We start from the raw sequence: 25,866 nt of genomic DNA on the forward strand, positions 1-25,866 counted from the left end.
ATTGAGTAGGAATTTAGACTCTCAATGAATATTTTTGATTTTCTCATTAATTCATATAATTAGTCGCAAATAATTATGTAGCAATATTTGCTGAGAAAATGCCCAAATAAAAATGCCTATCTGGAATACGTTGCTAACCTCTGCATCACATTGTTATTAAGTGATAGTTCACCCAGAAATTAAGATTCTCATGTCGTCCCAGATGTTTATGACTTTCTTTCTTCAGATGAACACAAGTAAAGATTATTAGTCCGCATAATGCAAGGGGACAGATAATGCTGCACTAGATATACGTGTTTGACCTGTGCCACTGCATTTTGTTTCGTTTTCTCCCTTTAACCAAACTTCTGTATGTCTGTCAGAAAAAAAAAAGAAGTATTTCTACTTTTTTAATACTTGAATACAATTTAAAGTTGTACTTTTTTACTTTTACTCAAGTATGTTTTTGGCCAGATACTTGTACTTTTAATTGAGTAAAATTTTCACTGAGTATTTTTACTTTCACTTGAGTAAAATTTCTGAGTACTTTTACACCTCTGGGAATACATGACCCAAATAAGTATTTTCACCATATATTGCCATCTGAACAAGTAAGTAACAAGTCTGCCATGTTTGTTCTGACCAACTGAGGAAAAAAGCATTACAATAAATCGCGCTACCAATGGTGATTAAATCTAACGATGGGTTACCTCATATCACATCAAACCATGCAAATTATTATTATTGTTATTCTCAAATTATTAATGTTAACAACATCAGCATTGTGTCACTATGAGTATAGTGTGTATTAGCGTGATGTCAGTTTCTGTACAGTCTAATCTCTAATTGTCACACCATTCAAATATCATATTAAGAAATTCTTTTAACCCAAAAAGCAAACTATGCTCCTTTCGAACTGATTGTCTTTAAAATACAAATCTTGTGTAATCCCAGGCTATCTGTAATCAGAAGCACATTTAAAACTGGAATATAATTTAATTTCATTCACACAGGTTTCATAAATGCATTGTTCATTGTTTGTTCATGATAGTTAATACATTAACTAATGTTAACAAATGACACCTTATTGTAAAGTGTTACCAAACAATTTAATTAACAATAAAATGTAATTTTTTTTCTTCTAGAGGGTTTAATTTAATGCTGCACGAGGTGTCAAAACGCCATTATCCATGAAATCATTAGCACGCCAAATGCGTTATTCTCCTATCCGCTTATACACTTCAGAGGGTGATTAATTTACAGGTGCGAAGATGTCAGTTCGCTAGATCGTTAGGTTCACAAATTGTGAAACACTGAATGGTTCGTGCAATTTTTTCCCCCCTCTTTACTATGGGCGCATCGCCATGACGTCATCGCCCCAATGTCAACAATGTAGCAATTTAGAGGAGGCGCGTGCTGGAAATGCCACAATCAGCAAAGAGCAAAGCAAAAGCACGCGGTCTCGAATGTAACTCAACATAGACTGAGACTGAACACACCGTTCCTCCGGCTTCAGAGAAAACAATAACCCTGCGCGCTCCTCCAGCTGCTAGCGAAGCGCGAAGAAAGAGACCATGTGAAGGCGTCTTGCAGAACATCTTCGTGCGGGAACGACTGAAAGTTTAGGTGAGTGTCCGAGCCGCCTGAGGTGCCGCTCGTTACAGTTTATGTGTGTTTTGGTTTGAGCGTCTTGTTGTTTGTGTAAGTTGTTTGTGGTCTATGCCTCGCGTAAGAGGCAATGTCTCAGCACAGACAGAAAGCTTACGTCAACGTTTTTGGATGTCAGTGCAGCTCCTCTGACTGACTGTACATTTTTCGGTCTGCAGGTTAGTGCTGCTGCATTTAGTCTCTGGTACTGTAGATGGCAGGTACAATTATGGGTTGGACCAGATGCACTCTGACTGAGACAATGGGAAACAGTGATTCAGCAAGACAATATTTAATGCCTTTGTGTGTAATATTTTGTGTATTCATCCCTCTCAAACATCTATTTATCTTTATAATTAGTACTGCAAAGGCAAAATGGAAAAAGAAAGAAAAGAAAATCATCCCAGGGTTATAGTTAACTAAAAATAAACACACAAGAAATATTTAATTGAAATAAAGTGGACATTAACTAAAGTAAAATATATAAAAAAAATAAATTAAAAAAAGAATCGGTTAATTACCAAGGCCATACCTCTCATTTCCATATTCTTTAGCTTGTTGTCCTAACATATCTAAAATAATTGTAAAAATTTTTTTTATATATATATATATATATATATATATATATATATACTATATTATGTTACACTATGTATAAATTAATAGAAAACAGACTGAAAATAAGTCAATAATTCAATCAAAGAACTTAAAAGTCATTTTTCTCAGTGTTGGTGTTGTTGCTCCGTTTTGACTTTGTAGGAGTTTTGACTGAGCACTTGCGTAATAAGCTGTATTTAAAAGTGGGCTAATGCTGATGCTATAAACCATGAATTATCTGGAAATTCTGAGGTCTTTAAATAGAGGTGTGATGACTTTGGAGGAAGTAAAGCTGGTAAAGATCAACTGATAACCAAGCCTTTGGTACGATGCAAACCTAAATCAAGAAATAATAGACTTGATTATTCCTTGCAGTTTCTTATATTTGGAATTTTTTTCAAAGTAGGGATGTTGAAACATACTTTAAAAAAATAAAAAGTAGAGAAATTGCAGCACTATGTTGTAATGAAAGAAGAAGTGTGAGAGGGCATTGGTTGGTGGCTTTGTGAATTTTTACAGTCACTCTGCCAAGTTTGGCTTGTGTTTGTTGCTTTCTTATTACTATACTTTGAACCGGACAAGTTTAAAAACACTTATGCTACAAAATCTCTCCTGAAATATTAACGTTTTCCTATCTATTCTATTACTGTTTATGAAACCAGTTGCGTCGCACCACAGACCCAGATTTGATGTGTTTTATATTAAGCTGGGAAGGTAAAGATACAGTTAATGGGTGGGTGAGGTGTTTGTGGTTTACATCCTGTGAGATGAGATGTTCACAGGTCTTTGTGGTGCAGCATATAGAGTAGCTAATTTCCTGTGCTCATCGTAGAAATTCTAGAAATATTCAGATTGATTGTGGATAGAAAATCTACCTTTAGCTTTTAACTTAAATTTGAACACTTTTGAACATCTTACCTGCATCTTTATTTAGAGCTGTGGCCTTAGTGTGATAATATCATGAGAAATCATGGTCTGAATGTGATAATGAGGTTCAACTGCACTGCAGTACCGATTACAGATGTTCAGTGCTCTCAGGATCTTTCTAACCATAAAAGATTTGGCTTGGGACTTGAATCTGCTTTAGTGTTCATCCTGATTTTATCTCCAAAAAGTGTTTAGCAGGTCAGATCAATGGCCCGTGACTAATCAATGGTTCGTCTTCACTATGGATCGTGCAGAAACATCTTAGTCATGTAACAGTGGTTTGTTCTTCTGATGAAAGCACCTGTTTTGTCAGCAGTTGTGGGTTTGTCGCTTATCGCCGGTTGAGAAACAGATGTTTGTCTTCTGCTTGTGTTTGCAACACAACAGATGTTTCTTCATTGGCTGAAAACTGCTTCTGTAATACAGTTGTTTGATAAAGCGAACTGAATACTGGTTCTGTCACGAAGTGCTTGAGTCACCATACGTGTGACCTTAATGTTCAGCAATGGAAGCTGAATTATTTGTCAATGTAAGAGCTGCGCTGTACATATATCAATATCAGCATTTTTTAGGAACAAAGTTATAGCCTAAATGACTTGCTCGACAGTATCTAAAGTATTTTCAGTGTTTTTTTAGTGTGCAGTATGTGGTTGCTTGATTTGATTACTGGCCCAATTCAAAAACACCATCCTTCAGTGTCTTTTGGACATTTTAGCACATCTTGTTCAGTTGCTTTGAAAAGAAATAGCAGCCTTTTCCTCAGTCATAATTTGAGCTGTAATTCATGTCTGTAGTGTGATGTTCACATTTATGCAAACCTCTAACCCATAGTATGAGCATTAATAACAGTGTTGCTTGCTGCAAACACCAATAAGCCCAAACACTGTAATAGTGTGCATGTCAATTGTCTTCAATCTCTGCACCATCAAATCACTGACTGATGTGTTCAGAGTTTTGTTTTTGCTCATTTACTTTCAGTTTGGCTGACTGCGGATATGATTTTTTACCACAATATTGCAAAATCATTTCTATACCCCCTCTGAAACCAAAAACTATTGTGATTAAATCTAATAATGAAGTGCCGGGTCATGATATGATAATACAAATGCCTCTAATGCCCACAGATGGGCCAAAGGGTGAGAGAAATGGGGCTGGAATGCACTTGGCCACAGCTTTCATTTATTAACTATGTGGACTTGATGAACCCATTGAGTACTGGTTCACTTCATGTTGGACAGCTAGAGTAGAGTTAGTCTGAGATATTGACACAATCCAAGAGAATACAAAAACACAGCTAATGGGGTCATTAAAAGATTTCCTTAGTGGTGAAGGACATTTTTTATTTTAATTACACAGGACTTTCTGATAAGGAAAATGTTGCTGTAATGACTGGCCTGAATCACCTGAACTACTTTTTTTGCCACATAAAAAAAATAAAAAATTATATTCATTCATTCATTCAATAATAGAGGGTCTTGGGGTGGGGGGATGAGATTAGTTAGAATAAAACAATCATAATATTTGGTAAATTTGTCTTTAAAAATAAAAAGAAATGAAAAATGTGGATATTTCAATGATACAAAATACAGCTGTTTGTTCATCTGCAACACATAAATATAATATATATAATATTGAATGATTTAGTGGAGTGGAGTTTATAAATATTCATATATATTCATTAATGTATTTATATAGTTAGAGTTACATTTTAGTAGTGCAGGATGAAGCTGCTAGAATCACGTTTAAAAAAAAAAAAAAAAAAAAAATCCCAAGACGGTTCTATATGTTACCATGCATTTTATGGAATTATGCATATCTCAGCCATTGCAGATTCAGTCTGCAAATCCAAATGTATAGCCTCAAGATGCATTCACGCTGAAGTAGCTTGCACAAATCTCCAGCTACACCCCCATCTTGCCTCTATTATTTCTTTGAATATAAGTGTCATGATGCTTACTGGTGCGGTTTTTGTATTTTACCGGAATCTTCTGCTTTGACGGACAGATGAAAGAGGAGCTGTGACTCTTATCCTCTGTTTGAAGTAGGTCATCAGCTGACTTAGGTAAAAGTAACCCAGCTGAATATGAATGCAGGAAACCAGCTGCGTAGTAGGCAGTAAATGCGTAGGGGTTTCAATTTGACATTTGGGTTAGATTTAACCTCGATAAACTCTTTGGTCGCGCCCTCTATGACACATGCGGTTCATACCGTTATTTCTCGTAGTTTTTGCAGTAGTTCAGTTAAGCTACAAGATACAGTAGTGTGAATGTAGTCACAGTTAAAGGACATTGGTAAAGGAATAGTTCACCCAAAAATGAAAGTTTGTTGAAAATGTATTCACCCTCAGGCCATCCAAGATATAGATGAGTTTGTTTCTTCATCAGAACAGATTTGGAGAAATTTAACATTACATCACTTGCTCACCAATGGATCTTCTGCAGTTAATGGGTGCCGTCAGAATGAGAGTCCAAACAGCTGATAAAAACATCACAAAATTACAGAAATAATCCACATGACTCCAGTTCATCAATTAGGCCTAACGTCCTGTGAAGTGAAAAGAAAACCTGCGTCTTTGTAATAAACAATTCTGTCCTTAAGGCATTTTAACTTTAAACTTTTGGTCAAAATATGAGTCCGTAATAACACTTCAAAAAAAGTCCATCCCCTATTGTCCTCTCACATCAAAATCCACCAACATATTTGTTTAGAACTGTTTTAGACTGTTTTTGCTTATAAACATTGCTTGATCTGTGCATATTTCTCTCTTGTTCCAGACGAGATGACTTTTTCACTAGAGAAAGTAATATAATGGATAGAAGACACAACAGTTTGAACTTGTTTATTTCTAACATGCAGCTTTTCTCTTCACAAGACATTTGATGGACTAAAGACGTGTGGATTATTGTGTGTTTTTATAAGCTGTTTGGACTCTTATTCTGAAGGCACGCATTCACTGCAGAGGGATCCATTGCTGAGTAAGTGATGCTAAATTTCTCCAAATCTTGTTCTGAAGAAGAAACAAACTCATCTATATCTTGGATGGCCTAAGCAGGGAATAGTTTTTCAGCAAATTTTCATTTTAAGTTTAAAAACTATTCCTTTAAGCACAACATGCCAATGTATTGAACAATCAACAAGCAGAACTGGAACTATCCTTTTCATAATGTGTAATTTGACCATGAATATCCTAGATTTCACTGAATTTCGTTACCTCCTTTGTTGTTATATTTTGCTTTGACTGACTTCAAGTGAGTGGTCCAGTTATACTCTCACTGCAGACCGAGGAAACATACCTCAGGCGAGATGTGATGTCAGTGGTTCAGCTGAAATGAGAGAGGTGTAGACGACATCCTAGAAAATGGAGTGACGGGAAAGAAAGGTCATTCCCAGTGGATTGAAATACCTGTGCTTATTTTAGGAAAGATCTATTGAAATGACAACAGTGAACTTCAGGGCGGTGATTCTAAATGTCATTGTAATATTGCTTTCCGCAGTTTAAGGAGAATAATTGAATGTGTCAGGAATTGAGACTGCAACCAGGAATTTCTCATAAATCAACGCCTTAATTAATCAAAGAGTTTTGCCTAATTAGTCAACAGAACCAGAAAACATTCTTAGGACACTGCCTAACATGGTTTGGGTTATCATTCTTGCAAACATTTCTACCTTGTCAATCGTTAGTACAGAAAGAGGTCTTGCCACCAAAATAATAGATGTTTTTTTGTTTTTTTTTGTGTTTCTCAACAGTTTGTTGTTCTGACATGCCTTCGTTCATGTCTTAGGTTGTCTTACATGGATAAAAAGTAATAAACTGTCTTCAAATGTGTATTTATGTTCTTCGTCAAATTTGTAGAGCATGATGAAATTTTAATAAGCGCTCAAACCTCTCAGCATTTGCTTTTTTTGCATTCCTTCTTTTTGATGTTTTGCAATCGGTTTGTGAGATCACAGCAGAATGAAATCTTCAAAGCTTTTCAGTGTTTCCTAGTTGATTATGTTAATCATTTCTTCCAAGCTATTTGAACCCACAGTACTTGTGTGATATTCATTTGAAATTCATGATATTTTACTGTAGGGAGAAAATCAGGTGCAACCTGCTGGCTGAACCATCAGTCACCCTCAGACGGTTACTGCCTCCCATGCTGGCCTCAATTACCATCTGTTCAGAAAGGATGTCCAGGCCTTGGTCATGCTGACATCCCATCTACACTACACGCGAACGACATGACGTGACAAAACTAGCATGCTCCAGTTTTAATCAAGCAAGCTGTATAGACCGCAACAGTATGAAGTCAAACTGCAGTGCGCACACAATGTAGGCAGCTTCGTTGATTATATCGGGAGTGCTCTAGTTTTGTTGTGTTGTCAGGCATTACTCAAGTGTAGATAAGTTCTAAAAGGCAATGAGAAAAAAGTTCTGCTGTTTAATCTCTTCACTTCAGAAGCTCTTCTTTGCTGACGGCAAAAAAAAAGGAGGCAACACTGTCTATATTGCAATGTATTTAATGTCTTTTTGCGTATTTTTCTAGTTTCATCAGAACTATCAGGCCGTATCATTAGAATATTTTGGCAATGTCTCACAATTTGTGAGTATGGGAGTATAAGACGATATTTAATAGTGTCTTCAATTTAAATTTCAATAGCAAAGCAAATTAATTTAATGCCATTAAATCTGCATAAACTATCCTTCAATTAAATGCTTCAGTTATTAATTTTGCATCATCAGATTCCTTATTTGTCATAAAATATTTTTGTGCAAAAAAACAAAACAAAACGATCAACGTTTTAAGGTAAGTAAGATTCAAATTTTTGAGAGAAATTATTACTTTTATTCAGCGAAATAATACTTTTTTAGCATTAAATGGAACAAAGGCAAAATTGTAGTACTGTCAAAATGCAGTTTTTTTCTATTAATCCTAAAAAAAACTTATCACAGTTTCCGCAAAAATAGCACAACTGAGTTTAACATTGATAACCATAAGAAATGTTTCTTGAGCAACAAATCGGCATATTAAAATTATTTATGAAGGATCATGTGACACTGAAGACTGAAAATTCAGCTTTGCGTCACAGGAATAAAAAACATTTTAAAATATATTAAAAATAGAAAACAATTATTTTGTATTGTAATAATAATATGTAATCATATTGCATAATATTTCTGTTTTTACTGTTGATCAAATAAATGCAGCTTTGGTTAGCAAAAGACTTCTTTTTTTTTTTTATGAAAGCATTTGCAAAAACATTTAATTTCAAAGTTAATCTAATGTACCTACATGAACACCCCTTATTTATGGCAAATTAATGGTAATGCACAGTCTCTTGTGAGTTTAGTCTAAAATATCCTTGATCTATGTTTTTAATGCCTCACCATCTGCTGATTGTATTATGTACTGCTTGTACTGAAGTATGTTTATCCAGCTCACTGTGAGCTTCTGTGTATATTTATAGCTTGCTTGCTGTGTTTTAGTGTCACGCTTGCCTCTGCCCATATTAAAGACAGTTATGAGTCACTTCTCACTTCAGTCTCTGGGAAACCATGATTCATTCAAGCTCTGTTTCAGCAACCAGTGCCCAAAATACTCTGGCATGGAGTCACCCCCTATCCTTACATTAGAAAGCCTGCTTAGGAATGCCCTGATTGACTTGAGGAGTGATATTTCAGCTGTTTAGCTAACACCTGGTTGCCTTTGAATAAACAACGCTAATTTGTAGAACTGTAATTCATATGAATAAGTGAGCTGGCACAATTTACACTGGCATTTTGTGTCCAACTTGCATAGGGAACTGAGCGAGATGGATGTGAATGCATTGTGGGACATTTCCCACGGAGTACCAAAAAATAGCTTGCATTTTTCAAAGGGATCCATTCTTACAAACACCATTTGTTCACGTCCTTTATACTGGCTTGTGAATATGACAGTAACCCTCTGAAAGGGAGACAGCTAACCTTATTTTGAGCACAATAGTTCATTGTCGAAACTAATGATGTCATTGTCGAGTTTCCTGCTGGAAAATCCCCCCAAGATGAGCTCTTATCTGAGGTGTGTTGTGTCATTCTGATTGGTTGTGTGTGGTTTTCTCTCCTGACCTGCAGGCTTAAAGCATCAGGCAGTACTGGATCGCCGCTCCAGCAGCCTGCCACGTCCTGCAACACAAAACATTAGCTCATGGAATCTGCAGATAGCGGTTAGCCTATATATTTTACGAGGATATGCTCATCAACTGTTCTCATAACCAGAGCATCAGGCAGGCATAGAGTTCATGTGTAGGTCAATAACACTTATAGTGGTTAACAATTTTCTTTTTCAATTTCAATTTCAATTTAATTTAGGTTTGGTAGACTATCTATATATTAATATTACATTATATATAGATTACATAAACATTATCTGAAATACAATTGGAAATCTGGACCGTAGAAGTCTCTATAAATGTCATGGAAATTCAATTCAGGTTGTGTCGTTAGTTGTAGTAACATTTCATCTTATTTAAGTTATTGACTAATAGTCTCTCCTTATTAGCATGTTAAACCATCTCACTTAAGCTTCATTTAAAATACAGCATACTATTATTCTCAGAAATCTCTTCGGTGGTTGGAACTGAAAGAAGAGCTGCTGTAATCAGGTCAGTATGAAATTAGGCCAGGCTTCTCTTGGTGGTCATAACGGCCATATTACCCCCTGAAGTAGGAGGCCTTGAATTATATGTACTTTTTAATTAATGTCTTGGTGATTGTGTTAAAAATGGGGTCACTACATTTGTGCTGTGTAATCAATTATTTAATGTTTGTCCATGTGGGATCTAATGGACTTCTTTTCTTGAAATTTTTGTTGAGTTTAAATGAGTTTAAACAAACTTTAATGGGATAGTTAACCCAAAAATTAAAGTTTTGCCATCATTTACTCATTTACTTAAGTTTTTCTAAACCTGTATGAGTTTTTTTTCTTCTTCTGTTGAACATTAAATAAAATATTTGTGACTCTGGACGACAAAACCAGTCTTAAGTGTCAATTTTTCGAAATTCACCTGAATAAATAAGCTTTCCATTGATGTATGGTTTGTTAGGATCGGACATTATTTGGCCGAGATACAACTGTTTGAAAATCTGTAATCTGAGGGTGCAAAAAAAAAATTTATACTAAATGAAGCTTAATTAACCTGAATTATATATTGTATATATGTTCAATGCAATTTATCTAATTACAGTTTGTTACTAGAGTGTGTACATGCTTATTGCAGTCTCTTTTCCATCAAAGGAATTATTACTCCTCCATATAAAGCCATATTGGTGTTGCCATAATGGATTTAGGTCGGGGAATTAGGGGCTTCATAAATTAGCGAGACTGCAGGGTTGGTCAGCATCGTGGACATTTTAACAAATGCTTTCTAATTATATTTCCATTCAGTCCTGGAGGAGCAGAAACAGAATGGGCTAGTTCTGTAGTAGGTTTGTTTCCACAGCGACCGAACGGTTAAGCCTAGTTTTGCACTTGAATGAGTTTTCAGTGGATCACTTTTCTCAGAATAATTTGTCTTTTGATAACCCAGTTCATTGTACTGCATGTGCAACACTCACAATACATGATACTTCAAACGCCATTGTAATGACGCTCATCTGCATTATGGTCATGGTTGTCTGACATAGTCATGCATCAGTGTTGATGATGAAACATGCTGTAATTCCCTCTGTTTGTTTGCATGGTATTTTTCCTTTTCAGAGCAGCATCTCTGAATGAATTGACATGCTGGTGATATCTCATTAGTGTGGGTAGAGCAAGCGAGTGACAGCTGCTATCAGACATTTCTCTGTCAGTGTGTGGCTCTGTAAGTGCTTTATTGGGAGATGTGTTAATGATTCACAAGCTAATGCTGAGATTACCAAAGCCAAGATGCTGAAATGCTGTATGTTAGAGTGAGCAATTGCTATTCAACAGCTCATCTTCACTAGACTGGTTCAAAATAATTGGAATATCCCCCTTACTAGTTCCTCCTTTCAGCTTTTCACTGCCTCTAGGAATGAACGTAGTCTGATAATAGAGCAGAAAACACATCTTGTGTTGAAGAAGTATACGTAAGGGATGATGCATGGTCATGATCATTATCACAAAATAAATCTGGATCAGGTCATCCTCAAGGAGTTTATCATAAATTAATGACTGTAAATATTTCCACTTATCAAATTAATATGGACATTGGTGTTATTATCTTACTTATTGATTAACTTCCACTTATAGTCTTATATGTATTATATCTTGTTTACATTTTCATTTTCTTTAACTGGGATTCTAACTATCATCAAAAGATTTATGCTCAACATATAATCATCATTAATACTGAAAATTATATTCAGTAATATATACAGTAGTCCATCCAAATATCACAATTTAAATAATATTTTTTATAATTTGCAGTCTGTGGGTTATTCTATGGATTATTTTTCTAAGATATTTAGCTAATACAACATTCTTCCTTTGTTTAAATATTTTGTCTCATTTATTATTTTATTTATTTTTTGCTTCTGAAATTTTTTGGTTTCTGACCATCATCAAATGGTAAAATCATTAATACTGAAAATTATATTCAGTATTATATAGAAGAATTATGTTTACTCTACTATTACATTTTTTGTAAGAAATACACTTTCAGTGAAGATGCATTAAATTTATTAAAAGTGACTTACATTATTACTTAATTTCTACATTTCAAAATTTCCCATAAATCAGTTTCCCTTTATTATGTTTGGATCAGTTTTTTTTTTTTTTTTTTTAAGCATCAGGGATGTTATTGTCATCTTGAAAATGGGAACGGCAGGAATAGTGCAACAGAGGCTACCACTATTGCAACCTGGTCTTGCAAAATAGGCTAATATTCTTTTGCCATTATATGGCCATGCAGAGCCATCATTAGACTCCCTTGAGATGGCTACCCATACTATTATAGACTCACATTTTTTACAGTTGGCAACACATTTTTTGCCTTTTTTATGTAGCAACTGCCCTGTAAAGTAATCATCTGTGTGCTTCAATGAGCTTCTGTGTGCTTGTTTGACGTATTATTTATTTTTGAGACCAGTACCCATGATACTGTATGCTAGCCTCTTGGAAAGTCTACTAGTGTCGCTTTGGAAATTCACATATCAAAGTCCTAATTATCAGGCCACCTTTGAAGCTGACACATGCTGCTAATTGGCCATCGGCTCAATTTGAGACATCTGTGCGATTGCATCAGCAATTGTGTAATTGTCCATTATTGGTTTTGAAGAACTGCCACTGAGATGAATAGCATTTTTTCCCCTTTAGACTAGCTTTCCATCAGACATGTGCAATAAATATTTTTTGAAACTTGAATAATGTGGAGCAGTCATGTCATGTCACTTTCGTCCACAGGCTCTGAGCAAGGAATGTCTACGGAGGAGAAGCCTGAAGCTCCCATGTATGTCTATGAGTCGACAGTGCATTGTGCCAACATCCTCCTGTGCCTGAATGAACAGCGGAAGCAGGACGTCCTGTGTGATGTGACAGTGCTGGTGGAGGGGAGGGAGATCCGTGCCCACAGGGCAGTGCTGGCAGCTTGTAGCCAGTATTTCTCCCTGCTGCTCAGGGGCCAGACGGAACATGAGCCGGTCATCAACCTGCCACAGAAGGTGAGTGTCCTCATTTGGCAGGGGTACAGATTCAGCATAAATTAACAGCCTGCAAGGATGCACCTGAATGACCTGCACTGAAAACCTCACAAAAATCCCAGCTGTGTCAGAAGAGGGGAGATATGAGATCTCTGAAATCCTTGCATTTACTGCATATAAACACCCTTATTGTCATTTCTTTGATTATTCATTTTATTGGTCAGTTTTAGGACCATTACTTCCTTTTTTTATAAGGCAATTAATCAGACGATTTGTGGCAGATAACCGTGCCTGTGCGGAAAAATTAAAAGACATCATTTCAATACACAATGTTTTGAAATATTTATGATTGCATTTAGAGTGAATGTTGTGTACAGTTCCACAGTCATGAAAAATAAAATTGTCAGAATATCTGAAAAAGTCATGGAAATGAGTAACATCTGAAAATGTCTTGAAATTGAATATACACTACCGTTCAAATGTTTGTTGTTTTTCAAGAAGTGATTTTTTTATCAACAAATTTCAGGAGGAGCACGCGCAGATAATTAACACTGCCAATTCATCATCAGTAATTACGCCATCTATCCAATCAGTGCAAGAGAGAACCCCTATAAATAATCAAAGCAGTGCTAGCTTCATTATCTCTCGTCTTTCAGCATCCCTCTACCAACCCAACTCCTCACCTTCAGCCTGTTCCTACCCCAACACGGGGAGGAGCGCTTTTGGGTCCGGGCTAAACACCGAGCTCGGACACCTCTCCCCGGACAGCACGCCAAATACGCATAACCCTTTACTCAGTTTATTATATGTAAGTGTGAACTCGTGAAATGATTACTTTTATTCAACAAGGAAACATTAAATTGTTCAAAAAAGGCAATTTCCCTTTCAAATAAATGCTGTTCTTTTGAAAAGATGTACAACCCGAATTCCGTAAATGTTGCGACATTTTTTAAATATGAATAAAATGAAAACTAAAAGACTTTCAAATCACATGAGCCAATATTTTATTCACAATAGAACATAGAGAACATAAATGTTTAAACTGAGAAATTGTACACTTTTATCCATTAAATGAGCTCATTTCAAATTTGATGCCCACTACAGGTCTCAAAATAGTTGGGACGGGGGAATGTTTACCATGGTGTAGCATCTCCTCTTCTTTTCAAAACAGTTTGAAGATGTCTGAGCATCAAGGTTATGAGTTTCTGGAGTTTTGGTGTTAGAATTTGGTCCCATTCTTGCCTGATATAGGTTAGTTTTCATTTTATTCCAATTTAAAAAACGTCCCAACATTTCCGGAATTTGGGTTTCCTCAAAAATATTAAGCAGTTTATATTATAAATATTAAACTGTTTTTAACATTAATAAGAAGAAGAAATGTTATAAAGATAAGATTGTTTTGAAAGAAATAATACATTTTATTTAGCAAGGACACATTAAATTGATCTAAAGTGATGGTTAAGGACATTTATAATGTTACCAAACAAATCTATTGCAAATAAATGCTGTTTTTTTCTTTTTTCTTTCTATTCATCAAAGAATCTGGTATATTTCCACAAGCAGCACAACTTGATGATGATAATAAATGTTTCTTGAGCACCAAATTAGCATATTAGAATGATTTCTGAAGGATCACGTGACACTGAAGACTGGAGTAATGGCTGATGAATTTAAAATTTAAAATAATAATATTTCTGTTATGTGTAGTGGTGGGTGGTTTGACCAAAAATCTTTAACCCGTTTTTTTTTTTTTTTAGGACTTTTATCACGGTTTTTCCCTGACTGGGCCTTTATATGAATCAGAATACATGAAACAGTTGCAGAACCACTGCATTATAATCGCAATCCAAACAAATATGCTGCATGAAAGGTTTTTGATTTAAATTAGATTGTATAATAATTTGACAATTTAAAGCAAACATAGAATGGTCTGACTTAAGCCCTGTGAAATTATACTACATAAAACATATCTGCACGAAACAAAAACAGCAGACAGGCTGCATGAGAGCTTGAGAACATACTGTGTAAAAATAATTTGAGGCCGCTGGCGATCTTTGCAGATCAAACCAGTTTGCCATTTGAACCAGTAGATCACCCACCACTAGTTATGCGTTGCAATCTATTGCTGTTTTACTGTACTTTTGATCAAAATATTTTCCTTTTAGGAATATTGTGTTCTAAAAACAAGAAATGTGCTCCTTTGTGTTCAGATAGATAGAGAAGTCCGACAGGGATGTGGCAGTGAAGAAAACATGTTCATCGTCTACAGCTTTGAGTTGGCATAATTGCTTATGTTTACCAGGAGTGTTAGCGGAGTTCCCTCTCAGAACTTCACTGTGCTTGAGGAAGTATGATTTATTCATGGCTGATTCTCTGTGTTGTAATACTTTAGGTGCTTTGCGATCTCAAAGCTCAGAGTTATATTACAATATCCCAGATATGTCAGAAGGCCCCCGTTTGCTTCTGCTTATATATTAATTATCGTTCATCTTCAAAACGCTTAATGTCAAATTGTATTCTGTAATGACCGGGAAATTGGCTTCATATCTCATCCTCTCCTCAGAGCCATGCTGAGCTGCTTCCCTCTTGCTTTATAGTCTCTGCTTTCTGCTTTGTGTGTGTACATGCGTCCCTGCCTGCTGCCCTCATTAGGATTGCTGGTTATAACATTAAAGGAGTCTCATATGGCGCTTGGCTTCCATAAAGACATGCTTCTGCAGGCGGCAGCTGCTGATGCCAGCTGAAAATAGATCCACAGAATGCTCAGCATTTTCCCCCCCTAGCTTTTCTATTTATTAGCAGTTCTGGGAGGACTGACTGAATGTCTGGGGGAGCTGTATTTTCAGCAGGATGACTTTCTATTTTAAAGATGATGTACTTGATGTGGTTGCGCTGCCCCGAGCATTCATGGATACCTACGAGAGCGATAGAGTGATTGAAAGTGATGAGAAGGGTGGTTTATTTTTGTTCCTGACACTGTGCAGTTCACTTCACTTTATTACTTGACGTAAAGCTTGTGAGACATTGAATAGGAAGCCCAGATACTTTGTAGCATAGATGCAGTTTTTTTATAGCACGATTTATAAAATGGGATTTGAGGATAAGCTGATTATTCTCAGTCATTTGTGGTCAAGGTTTTCACAAAAATATTAACCAGAACAAATGTTTTTTGAGTGCCAAATCAACATATTAGAATTATTTCTGAAGGATCATGTGAGACTTAATTAAGACTGGAGTAAAGGCAACTGAAAATTAAGCTTTGCTATCACTGGAATGAATTGCATTTTATTATTTTTTTTTAAATATTAAAATAGAAAACATTTGATCAAATAAATGCGCCTTGGTGAGCATAAGAGACTTTTTTCACAAACTTTTTAATGATTCCAAACTATTGAACGGTTGTGTGCATCTAAATATCAGTCGATTCTGATTTAATTTCTGTATTTTTTTCTATATTAATTCTTTTTCTATATTAATTCTATTTCTATATTATTATTATTATTTTCTATATAAATACTTCTATATTAATTTCTATACATTTTTACTTTTAAATGACCATTGTCAACATCTAAAACTCGCTTAATCTTTAAAAATGTAAATTTAATAACACTGTTAAATGTTATCATTGGCAAATATCAAAATAAACATAAATTTTTTCATATTGTACATTAATGTTATCATAACTAAATTCACTTGTTACGTTTAAAATTATTTTAGTTTTTCTGTTCTTTTTAAGTTCTTCTCAAAGTAGTGTGTATATATATTATACATATATATATATATATATATATATATATATATATATATATATATATATATATATATATATATATATATATATTTTATTTTATTATTTTTTTATTTTATTATTTTTAATTTATGGACTCTTTTATGCCTTTAATTGGACATGACAGTATAGTAGACAGGAATGCATTGGGTGGAGAGAGAGGGGAGCAGGATCAGCAAAGAACCACGAAAAGGGTTTTCAAACTCGGGTCGCCACACAAACCATGAGGCTATTGGCACTGACAGTAGTATCAAATTTTAACGTCTACCATTAATAAGAAATATCAGCATCACTATTACCTAAGTCTTAAAGGTACAGTAGTAAAACAGCCTTTTGTAATTCTCATAAAGGAGGTAGAAAATGTATCGAAATGATGGCAGGAAACCTTGAGTAACAATATAATTGGTTTTTGGGGAAACAAATAAAATGTCACACAAGTGCCGCTTTAATTTGATTAAAATACCACTGATGACCCTGAAATATCAGCTTGTTTTGTTTTCTTTTTATAGATCACGGAGAAAGGCTTTACCCCACTGTTGCAGTTTGCTTACACAGCCAAGCTGCTGCTCAAGAGGGACAACATCCAGGATGTCATGTGTTGTGCCGAATTCCTGGGAATGCACAACCTAGAAGACTCCTGCTTCCGCTTCCTACAGGCCCAGATGAAAAGTGAGGCTGATGGCATGCAGACCAGCCAGAATCCACCATCACCTCAGACTCTGGTTCAGAACCATCATTATAATGGATTAGAGGATGCAAATGTGCAGCCAAATGACTCCAAACCACCACTGTCCGGATCAAGGCTACACCCTGAAACTGAGCAATTAAAAGTCCCCGACAACCTGCATCGATCAGACCAACCTCCAACTTTCGACCTCCCTCGTTATCCCAAATATAGAAAGTACCATCAGGTTCTTGCTAAGCACAACGCAACCACCTCCTCTCACAGCAGTACCTCAAGCTTACACGGCTCCCTGCAGGATACCGTCACCAGCAGCGATGCCCAAGGCCTTGATCTTTCCAAGGTTAAAGCAGAACCAGCAAGTGGGGAAGACTGTGTGCCACTAGACTTGTCCGAGTTGGAGCAGGACGGTCTGGTCGGGGGTAAAGGGAGTGAGATGGAGATGGAGATGGAGATGGAGATGGAAATGGAAATGGAGTTTGAAGGAAGACAACTTAGCTCAACGCCCATCGAATTGCCTGTGAGCAAGTGTTCACCAGTGTGCCTGCGCTCCCTTGTTAAAAAGGAAGTCACGTCTTCGGATCATTGTCTTACTGCTGATCTGCAACTCACCAGCAGAACCTCTCCCCTTCAAGAACCACAAGTTGCTCCAAACGACTTCCAAAAAGACTACCAGGCCTTCATTGGGGGACTTGGAGTGACTTCCTCAAATAAGGCTGAGAAATTAACCGATGGCATGTCACTCAAGTCACTTTCCTTTGAGAGGATCTGTTCCCAAGATTCTGAACGGGAGAGCGACAGAAGAAGTGTCATCTTCTCCTCTCGAGCCCCTTACCATCTGGCAGCACCCGCACACTCTTATCCGGGTGAGAGCTGTTTGGGCCAGGAGACCCCGGATGACTTATGGGCAGGTTCCAGCCAGTCATTCCCCTGCTCCCAAGCACTGTCTCCAACTTCTGTCTCTCAAGAGCCCGCATTGCCCTACCGCCGCCGGCCAAAGAGCAGCTGTCCGGTGCCCATTAAAATGTGTCCCCGTTCGTCTCGTGCCGAGAGCCACATCAGAACCTCCAGCTCTTGCTCTTCCTACTCCTATGCTGAGGATGGCAGTGGAGGATCTCCTTCCAGCCTGCCCCAGTTTGAGCTCTCTACCTCTCCTTGTTCCACCATGGCTCGATGCCTGGCCCTTGAACACCAGGAGCATAGCATGTCGGGGCCACCAAAGCTCAAGTGCGAGAAGTCGTACGACACTAATTCCAGTGAAGAATCTGGATCTTTTTCCGATGGAGATAGTGAATCCTTTCCCACCAAAGAGCACACTCAAGAGGTTGGTATATGTTTGGAAATATTAGTTTTGGTCCATGTTTGGAAATATTAGTTGCACTAATATTTTGAACACAGGAGGTTGCACATTCTGTATCCCAAATAAATAACAAAGTTGATATTAAAACTTGCAGTGTAGCACTGCTTGATTAATCAAAGTAAAGCTGAAATCGAGATATGGCTTATTGCAGTTATCAAATCACAAAGACTGTTACATACATGATTACATAAATATTTATGTCAGTGCTGCATGTTTCAGAGTGTAGCATAGCACTGTGTTAATTTACACGCGAGTAGCTCATGATCCAGTGTTTTCAGCAGCTTAATTCGGTCGCTTAAACGTGCGTTTGGCAACCTACCACGTGCCAACCATCTTCCCATCTTACTTGAAATAAGAAGAACTTCTCCACCTAAACATCAAAGCCCAGTTGTTTGAATGATTGAAAATAAAGAAATTGAGTCCAAAAATATTACTACCGTAGTATTGTAATTTAACAGTTGTACTGTAAAATAAAATTATTATATTTTTCTTCAATACTATTTTGTTTTTCAGTAAAATATTACAATAGTACTATTTCTTATTTTGTTTAATTTGTCATTTTTATTATTTATTATATTATAGTCATATAGATATATAATCACAGCATTTTTGCCAAATTGTGCATCCCTACAGACAAGCACAGCAACCCTGGAGCTTTTTTAAAAAAAAATGCAGACTTTATATTGCATTCACAATTTTTATCATAAAAATCACTATTTGTTTGTTTATTTATTTATTTTTTTTGTTTTGTTTTTGTTTTTTTTTTGTTCCCCCAAGCAGTCCAGCCCTGTGCAGTTGTTGGCACACATGTTGTTGACATTTGAGCTTTTGATGGGCACAAGTTCAAATCCAATTCTTGATCCCATTAAAAAGCAAAATCCCCTTAAATAATTATGAAAAATATTATCATTACAAAACATTCCCACATTTGATTCCCGAGCTTCTGAGATTGAGAATCAAGCTGCAGTAATTTGGCAAACACTGGAGGGTTGCCATGGCAATAAGCTCTGAGCCGTTCTTGTTCCTAAGGTCCCAATGACATAATTGTTCCTCCTCCTGACAACACTGACACATTGCCAGTTCAAGAATCTGTGTATGATAATTTGCTGTCTCATTTAGTCGTTTGATTTTTGATGACCCAATTGAGTTGTTGCTGTCAGTATACAAATGACTACAAAGATTTTTTTGTGGGATTCTCAGAATGTGTTTAAGGCAGATCCATAAAAAGCCAGATATTTCACAGCAGCAATATGAAACTGATAGCTTCAGATTCTACAATCTGACTGGATGAGTTTCCTTCTATTGTAAAATAGCTGATATACAAACACCTGTGACCGAACATTAGTTCTGTGTTGATGTATCAAGCATATAAACATTATACTTAGGCTAATGTACTGCAAAATGACTTATAATTTGTTTTTGTTTTTTATATATATGTCTCTTTTTGTTTGTTTTCTTAAAATACATAAAACAAGATAAACTTACTTGCAACACACAATAAGATATTAAGACTTGTTTTCATCTTGTATATACATATATTCTGTCTTACTGCAGTAGAAGATTTTTTATTTATTTTTTATTCTTGTTTGTACTTTTAAAAATGAAAACAAAAATATCTACAAGTAGGATTATATGTACTCTTATTAAAGATGCATTCTCTGAAAACAACTTTTAATATCTTATGGAGTATTGCTTCTTAAAGTGATAATTCACCCAAATATGAAAACTCTGTCGCCCTCATATTGTTACAAAACTGTATGGGTTTCTTTCTTCCAAACGGTTTCTGGTCTCCATTGACTTCCATAGTATGGAAAGTTCCATAGGAGAAAAAAAAAACACTGTAGTATTTTTAGGCCACTTCTGATACTATGGAAACTCATACAGGTTTAGAATATGCACAAATTGGACAAATTGTTTATGATTGTGAGTAACAGTAAATGTTAATTATTTCATGATCATGTGATGATGGCAAAAAAGGAACCATGGTACTTCTAAGAAAACAATAGTACATGTCCAAAGCACCATGGTAATACCATACTATTTTTTTTTTATCTGTCACAAATTTAAGAAAAATAGATTATGAAAAAAAAGCAAAATTTGAACCCAATATAGTGTAGAAATCTCTTCAGAAACAGTCTTTCTATAGCCGTCTTTATTTTGCCCTTCACTCTGCCTGAGTTTAAAGCTCCCAGCTGCAGGTCCCCAGACAGAAGTGGGGCAGCGGCCCCCAGGCTCCCATCTGATGATGGGCCGCTTCACCTCACTGGCTAACAGATGAGCCCTACTTCGCAGTATGAGTGCCTTCTCCCAGAAACGACCTGACTTCAGAGAGAAGGAGAGGAGAAAACGTGCCTGTGCTGCTGGAAGCCTAATCTGTCATTCTAGCCTTATTACAGAGCTCTCTGTAGTAGAGCGGTTAAATATAGACCTCCATTTTACACAGACTGAGCAGTGGCACAAGGTCATAGCAGAGAGAGGGAGTATTCGTCATGGTGATCACTATGACCAACTCCCTCGGCAGAGTTTGAAGTCAGGTTTCATCTTTGTCATTGCATGGAAATGAGAATACAGTGACTCTATTCGCAGAATTTGTAATTGAACCATAATGTGTCCTGTGCTCATTTTCAGAGCTGTGCTGTGATTAGTTGAACAATATCAAGAAACTGAAGCTCTTTGCTGTAGCTTATTACAAGTATATATTACCAACCCACCTAAAATCTTTCAGCAAGGGTTAAAGAACAAACGTCATACCCAGTGGCTAATCTGTAAGGAAATGTAAATTTACAGTGGTTTTAAATAATCATACCGTATAGAATTTTATGGAATCTGTCAAGAATTTATGCATGTATTTGATCAAAAATACAGTAAAAGCAGTAATATTTTGAAACGCATTTAAAAATAACTGTTTTCTATTTTAATATCTTTTAAAATATTATTTATTCCTGTGACAGCAAAGCTGAATTTTCAGCAGCCATTTCTCCAGCCGTCAGTGCCACATGATCCATCAGAGATGATCAATTTTGAAAAATAGAAATTCATATTTCTGTTGATGAATTAGAAATGAATAGAAAGTTCAAAAGAACAACATTTATTTATCATAAATGTAACCCTGGACCACAAAACCAGTCTTAAGTCGCTGGGGTATATTTGTAGCAATAGCCAAAAATACATTGTATGGGTCAAAATTATCGATTTTTCTTTTATGCCAAAAATCATTAGGATATTAAGTAAAGATCATGTTCCATGAAGATATTTAGTAAATGTCTTACCATAAATATATCAACTTCATTTTTGATTAGTAATATTCATTGCTAAGAACTTCATTTGGACAACTTTAAAGGCAATTTTCTCAATATTTAGATTTTTTTGCACCCTCAGATTCCAGATATTCAAATAGTTGCATCTCGGCCAAATATTGTCCGATCCTAACAAACCATACATCAATGGAAAGCTTATTTATTCAGATGTATAAATCTCAATTTTGAAAAATATACACTTAAGACTGGTTTTGTGGTCCAGGGTCACAAATGTCTGTACTCTCACTTTAGAGTATCCTATCTATCATCTTTCTATCTCTAACTGTGTGTGTGTGTGTGTGTGGGTGCGCGTTTTTGTGAAAAGTCAGGACATAGATTTGTATAATGACAAAGGTATGACACAGGTATTACAAGGTAAAGGTGACTTTTCAGGACATTGACCCATGTCCCCACTTTTCAAAACGCTTATAAATCATACAGAGTGAGGTTTTTTGGGGGGAAAGTTGAAATGCACAGTTTCCTGTAAGGGGTAGGTTTAGGTGTAGGGTTGGTGTAGGGCAATAGCACATACAGTAAGTACAGTATAAAAACCATTACGCCTATGGGATGTCCCCACTTTTCACAAAAAAACGAACGTGTGTGTGTTACAAAAAAAAATCTTAGTCTTTTACTGAAAATTAAGTTGTTTGTTTATTTATTGTTTTATATTTGATGAGTTTCCGAAGTTTAGTTTTCTAGTTTAAGCCTGAATGCAAATGAATAAAACATTTCATACAAGTTAGATGGCAGTGTCATCTAGTGGTGAAGTTCCATATTTTCTGTGAAGGTTGTGTGAAATTTGCAGAATATAAACATATACATACTGTAAGTATATATGTAATTGTTGTTTGTTAATATTAAGTTTCTTCCTGTATGTGAAGTTATATGCTGCAGTAAATGCATCTGAACTCTAATATGCTGTACACTTGCAGGTGAAACTGCCTTTCTCAATAGACCAGATCACAGAGCTTCCACGCAATGACTTTCAGCTGATGATAAAGATGCATACGCTGACTTCAGATCAGCTAGACTTCATCCACAACATGAGACGCCGCAGTAAAAACCGCATCGCAGCTCAGCGCTGCAGGAAGAGAAAGCTGGACTGCATCCAGAACCTGGAGCGTGAGATTCACAAACTGGTAGGCTGCGCCAACAACCTTAGAGAATTTGCTTGCATGCTTCACAAGAAGCCTTCATTATTGCATGTGTTTCTCCTCTGCTAGGTCTGCGAGAGACAGAAGCTCCTAACCGAACGCAGCCAGCTGAAGGTCTGCATGGGGGAGCTGTGGGAAAACTTCTCCTTTTTGTCTCAGGAGGTCTGTAGGGAAGAACAATGGAGTCCAGGACAGTCTCAATCTCTGTATAATCTACACTCAGACCCAGTTTCATCTGGTCCAGACCTTAGAATCTCTCCCAGTCCCACCAGTATAGACGTCACTCTCACCTCACACAACAGCGTGGTGTCGTCCCCAGGCTTAAATGACTGCCAGGCCATAGTCGAACCACCACACTCACACCTAAGAGTGGACAGAGAGGCTGTGCCGCCCCAAGACACTGTCACCTCTGAGAGGTCGGAATCTTCCCACATGGCCAGCTCAAGTGTGACGACTGATTTCTGCCAGGAAATGACCGAGAAGTGTACAACAGAAGAGCTGCCTGAGAGAAACTGAGTCCGGTAAACTGCATTCATATCTTTGATCATGACAATTGATTCTATGTGTTCAAATGTTACGTTTTTTTGCCAGTGTTAAGTTTTGTATGTCGCTACTTTAAGAAGTGCATCACCTGATGTGTTTTTGTTTGTGTGCATATGGATTTGTTCTCATACATGCTGTATAGGATGCTAAAGTCATTTCGTTTTGAACATTTCCTTCCTTTTTTCATATTCATTATATGGTATCTGGTTCTCAGATTTATCTCAGGAATTCCAGATTTTTTTTTTTTTTGTGACTTTAAATCAAGCAGCATATGCAAATGGGATATCGAGTGTTTTGTATCTATTGTGCATTCAAGCATTCCTTACAAATTTGAAACTAAACAGCTGCTCACCTGAATTTGCAAGAAGCCAAGCAATCTGTTTGTCACCATGGAAAAATCAACATCTGATCTCTTTCTGAAATAGTACAATGGAGAGCTCTTCTACAAAACAGATGATGAAGCAATGACGATTAGCTGCCTAAATGTTTGCTCAGTCATTTTGTGATGAAGCATCATTTGATATGGAAGCAATTTTCTATAGATTTTTTTTTTCGAAGCTCAGTTTTCTAGAATGTTAAAATGACTGATCAGGGATGTCTGTTGTATATAAAACTCTCCAAGCAAACTTTAGTAAATTAAGTTATTCTGACTTGGTTCATTTTGGTAGCTCACACTTAGATCTCTTAGATCTCTTAGATCTGATTTGATTCATTCAGGGCGATATGCACATTATCATTTTACTGGAGTCAGAAATCAAAGAAAAAACAATATTATTTTCCTCTCTTACGTTTGGGTTTTTTGGGGGGTTTGCAGACCTTTATCATTTTTAAAATGTTAAAAGGTTTGCATACGTATCCACAGTCCACTCTGGTCCTAATATTTTCACATTTAAAAGTTCTCAATTCACTCCCTCAATCAATTCGGTGTAATTTTCACTAGCCTTATAACACTTTTACATGTTTAAATGTAATAACATGAGGTGAAAATTTAACCCTTAAGGTAAAAACAGTTGGAAAAGCTTAATGCTGCATTTCTATTTTTGTGTCTAACATTGTTGTTGCTTTAAGCGATCACGTGTAGGATCCACTCATATCTGCATTGACACAATAATTAAGTTCAAAGGTGAGATGGGGTATATGTTTTATTGTTTAATTAATTTAGTCTGTTTACTTCAAAATGTTGTGGACTGCATGACTTTAATAAAATGTAAGACTTGATTAAACCTTATGTTTAATATTTTGTTTTACCAAAAGTTTTGGGAATCTGATTGAACATAAGTTCACATTGGGAAAAATCAATCAAAAATCTCATACAGTCATGTAGGTTAATTTGTGCACCATAAAAGATGACTCAAAAAATTGACTGTCAAGACTTCAAATATGTCTTATAATGTTTACAAATTACTAGAGTAAATTCTGTGCATATTCTGAGTTTTTATTCTCATGACCTTATGGATTTGGATAAATCAGGCTTCATGCCTTTGTTATATGATGCACCACAGTTGTGATATGAATATTGTGATAAGGGCAAATACGAATATTGGTTATTAGTTTACATGCAGTAGGGAGAGTTTTGAAATTCTACCTGTAAAATCGATATACCTCTCTTCTCGGACAAGGTCTGTAGCAGAACTGGTTTACAACCTTTTTAAAAGACGTTTTACAATCGTTTCTTTTATGTAGATTTTGTATGTATTGTACATATTCTGTTTATAGGTATTTGTGGGATTCTTTGAAAATGATTGTTTTGCTTTCTTTTGTTAATCAAATCTTGAAAAGTTGTGACCTCAATATTCATAATCTGTATTTGTTACATTCTTGAATGTGTCCACATTGAATTTGTCTACTAGGATATTAAATAAATTGCCAAGCATGTTTTATGCAGATTGAATGTGTTTTGCATCATTTGCTTTGAGGAGTATAAAATTTGCATGATCCGTATTCACCCTGAATTCAAACACAAACACTGTTGGAAATAAGAAAACTTTTATTTTCTTCAGAATTTGATGTAAGAGTCCATCAGCTTGCATCACATTTTATGGATGTAAGCTAAATGATTTAAAAATGTTCTTTTTTGCCAGCTGTCTGAAGGTCTGAAGCTTTTATAAATATGCACAGATGTCTTTTGGCTTCCATAATTAGACATGGAAAAAATGTATACCGTGCTTTACTGGTAAATTAAGGTGCTTACAATAAAAAAAAAATTAACAGTACAAAACAACATTACTTATACCACAATGAAGCTGCGTTAGACCAGTGCTTTCCAAGC

At 36.1% G+C, this 25,866-nt stretch overlaps 1 protein-coding gene across 2 annotated transcripts; it reads left to right on the forward strand.

The window, feature by feature from the left end:
- Window positions 1-1,325: 1,325 nt before the first annotated feature.
- On the forward strand, window positions 1,326-25,483 carry bach2a (BTB and CNC homology 1, basic leucine zipper transcription factor 2a). Of its 2 annotated transcripts, none has more exons than XM_058749732.1 (5): window positions 1,326-1,605; window positions 12,540-12,796; window positions 17,072-18,568; window positions 22,833-23,039; window positions 23,124-25,483. In XM_058749732.1, the coding sequence occupies exons 2-5, from the start codon at window positions 12,554-12,556 to the stop codon at window positions 23,568-23,570; spliced, it is 2,394 nt and encodes a 797-aa protein (XP_058605715.1). In that variant the 5' UTR covers window positions 1,326-1,605; window positions 12,540-12,553; the 3' UTR covers window positions 23,571-25,483. The 2 variants fall into 2 exon arrangements, with proteins under 2 accessions (XP_058605715.1, XP_058605714.1); XM_058749731.1 differs by lacking the exon at window positions 1,326-1,605 and adding an exon at window positions 10,282-10,977.
- Window positions 25,484-25,866: the final 383 nt, after the last annotated feature.

This window comes from Onychostoma macrolepis, chromosome 17 (genome assembly GCF_012432095.1).
Source record: "Onychostoma macrolepis isolate SWU-2019 chromosome 17, ASM1243209v1, whole genome shotgun sequence".
Lineage (NCBI taxonomy): Eukaryota > Metazoa > Chordata > Actinopteri > Cypriniformes > Cyprinidae > Onychostoma > Onychostoma macrolepis.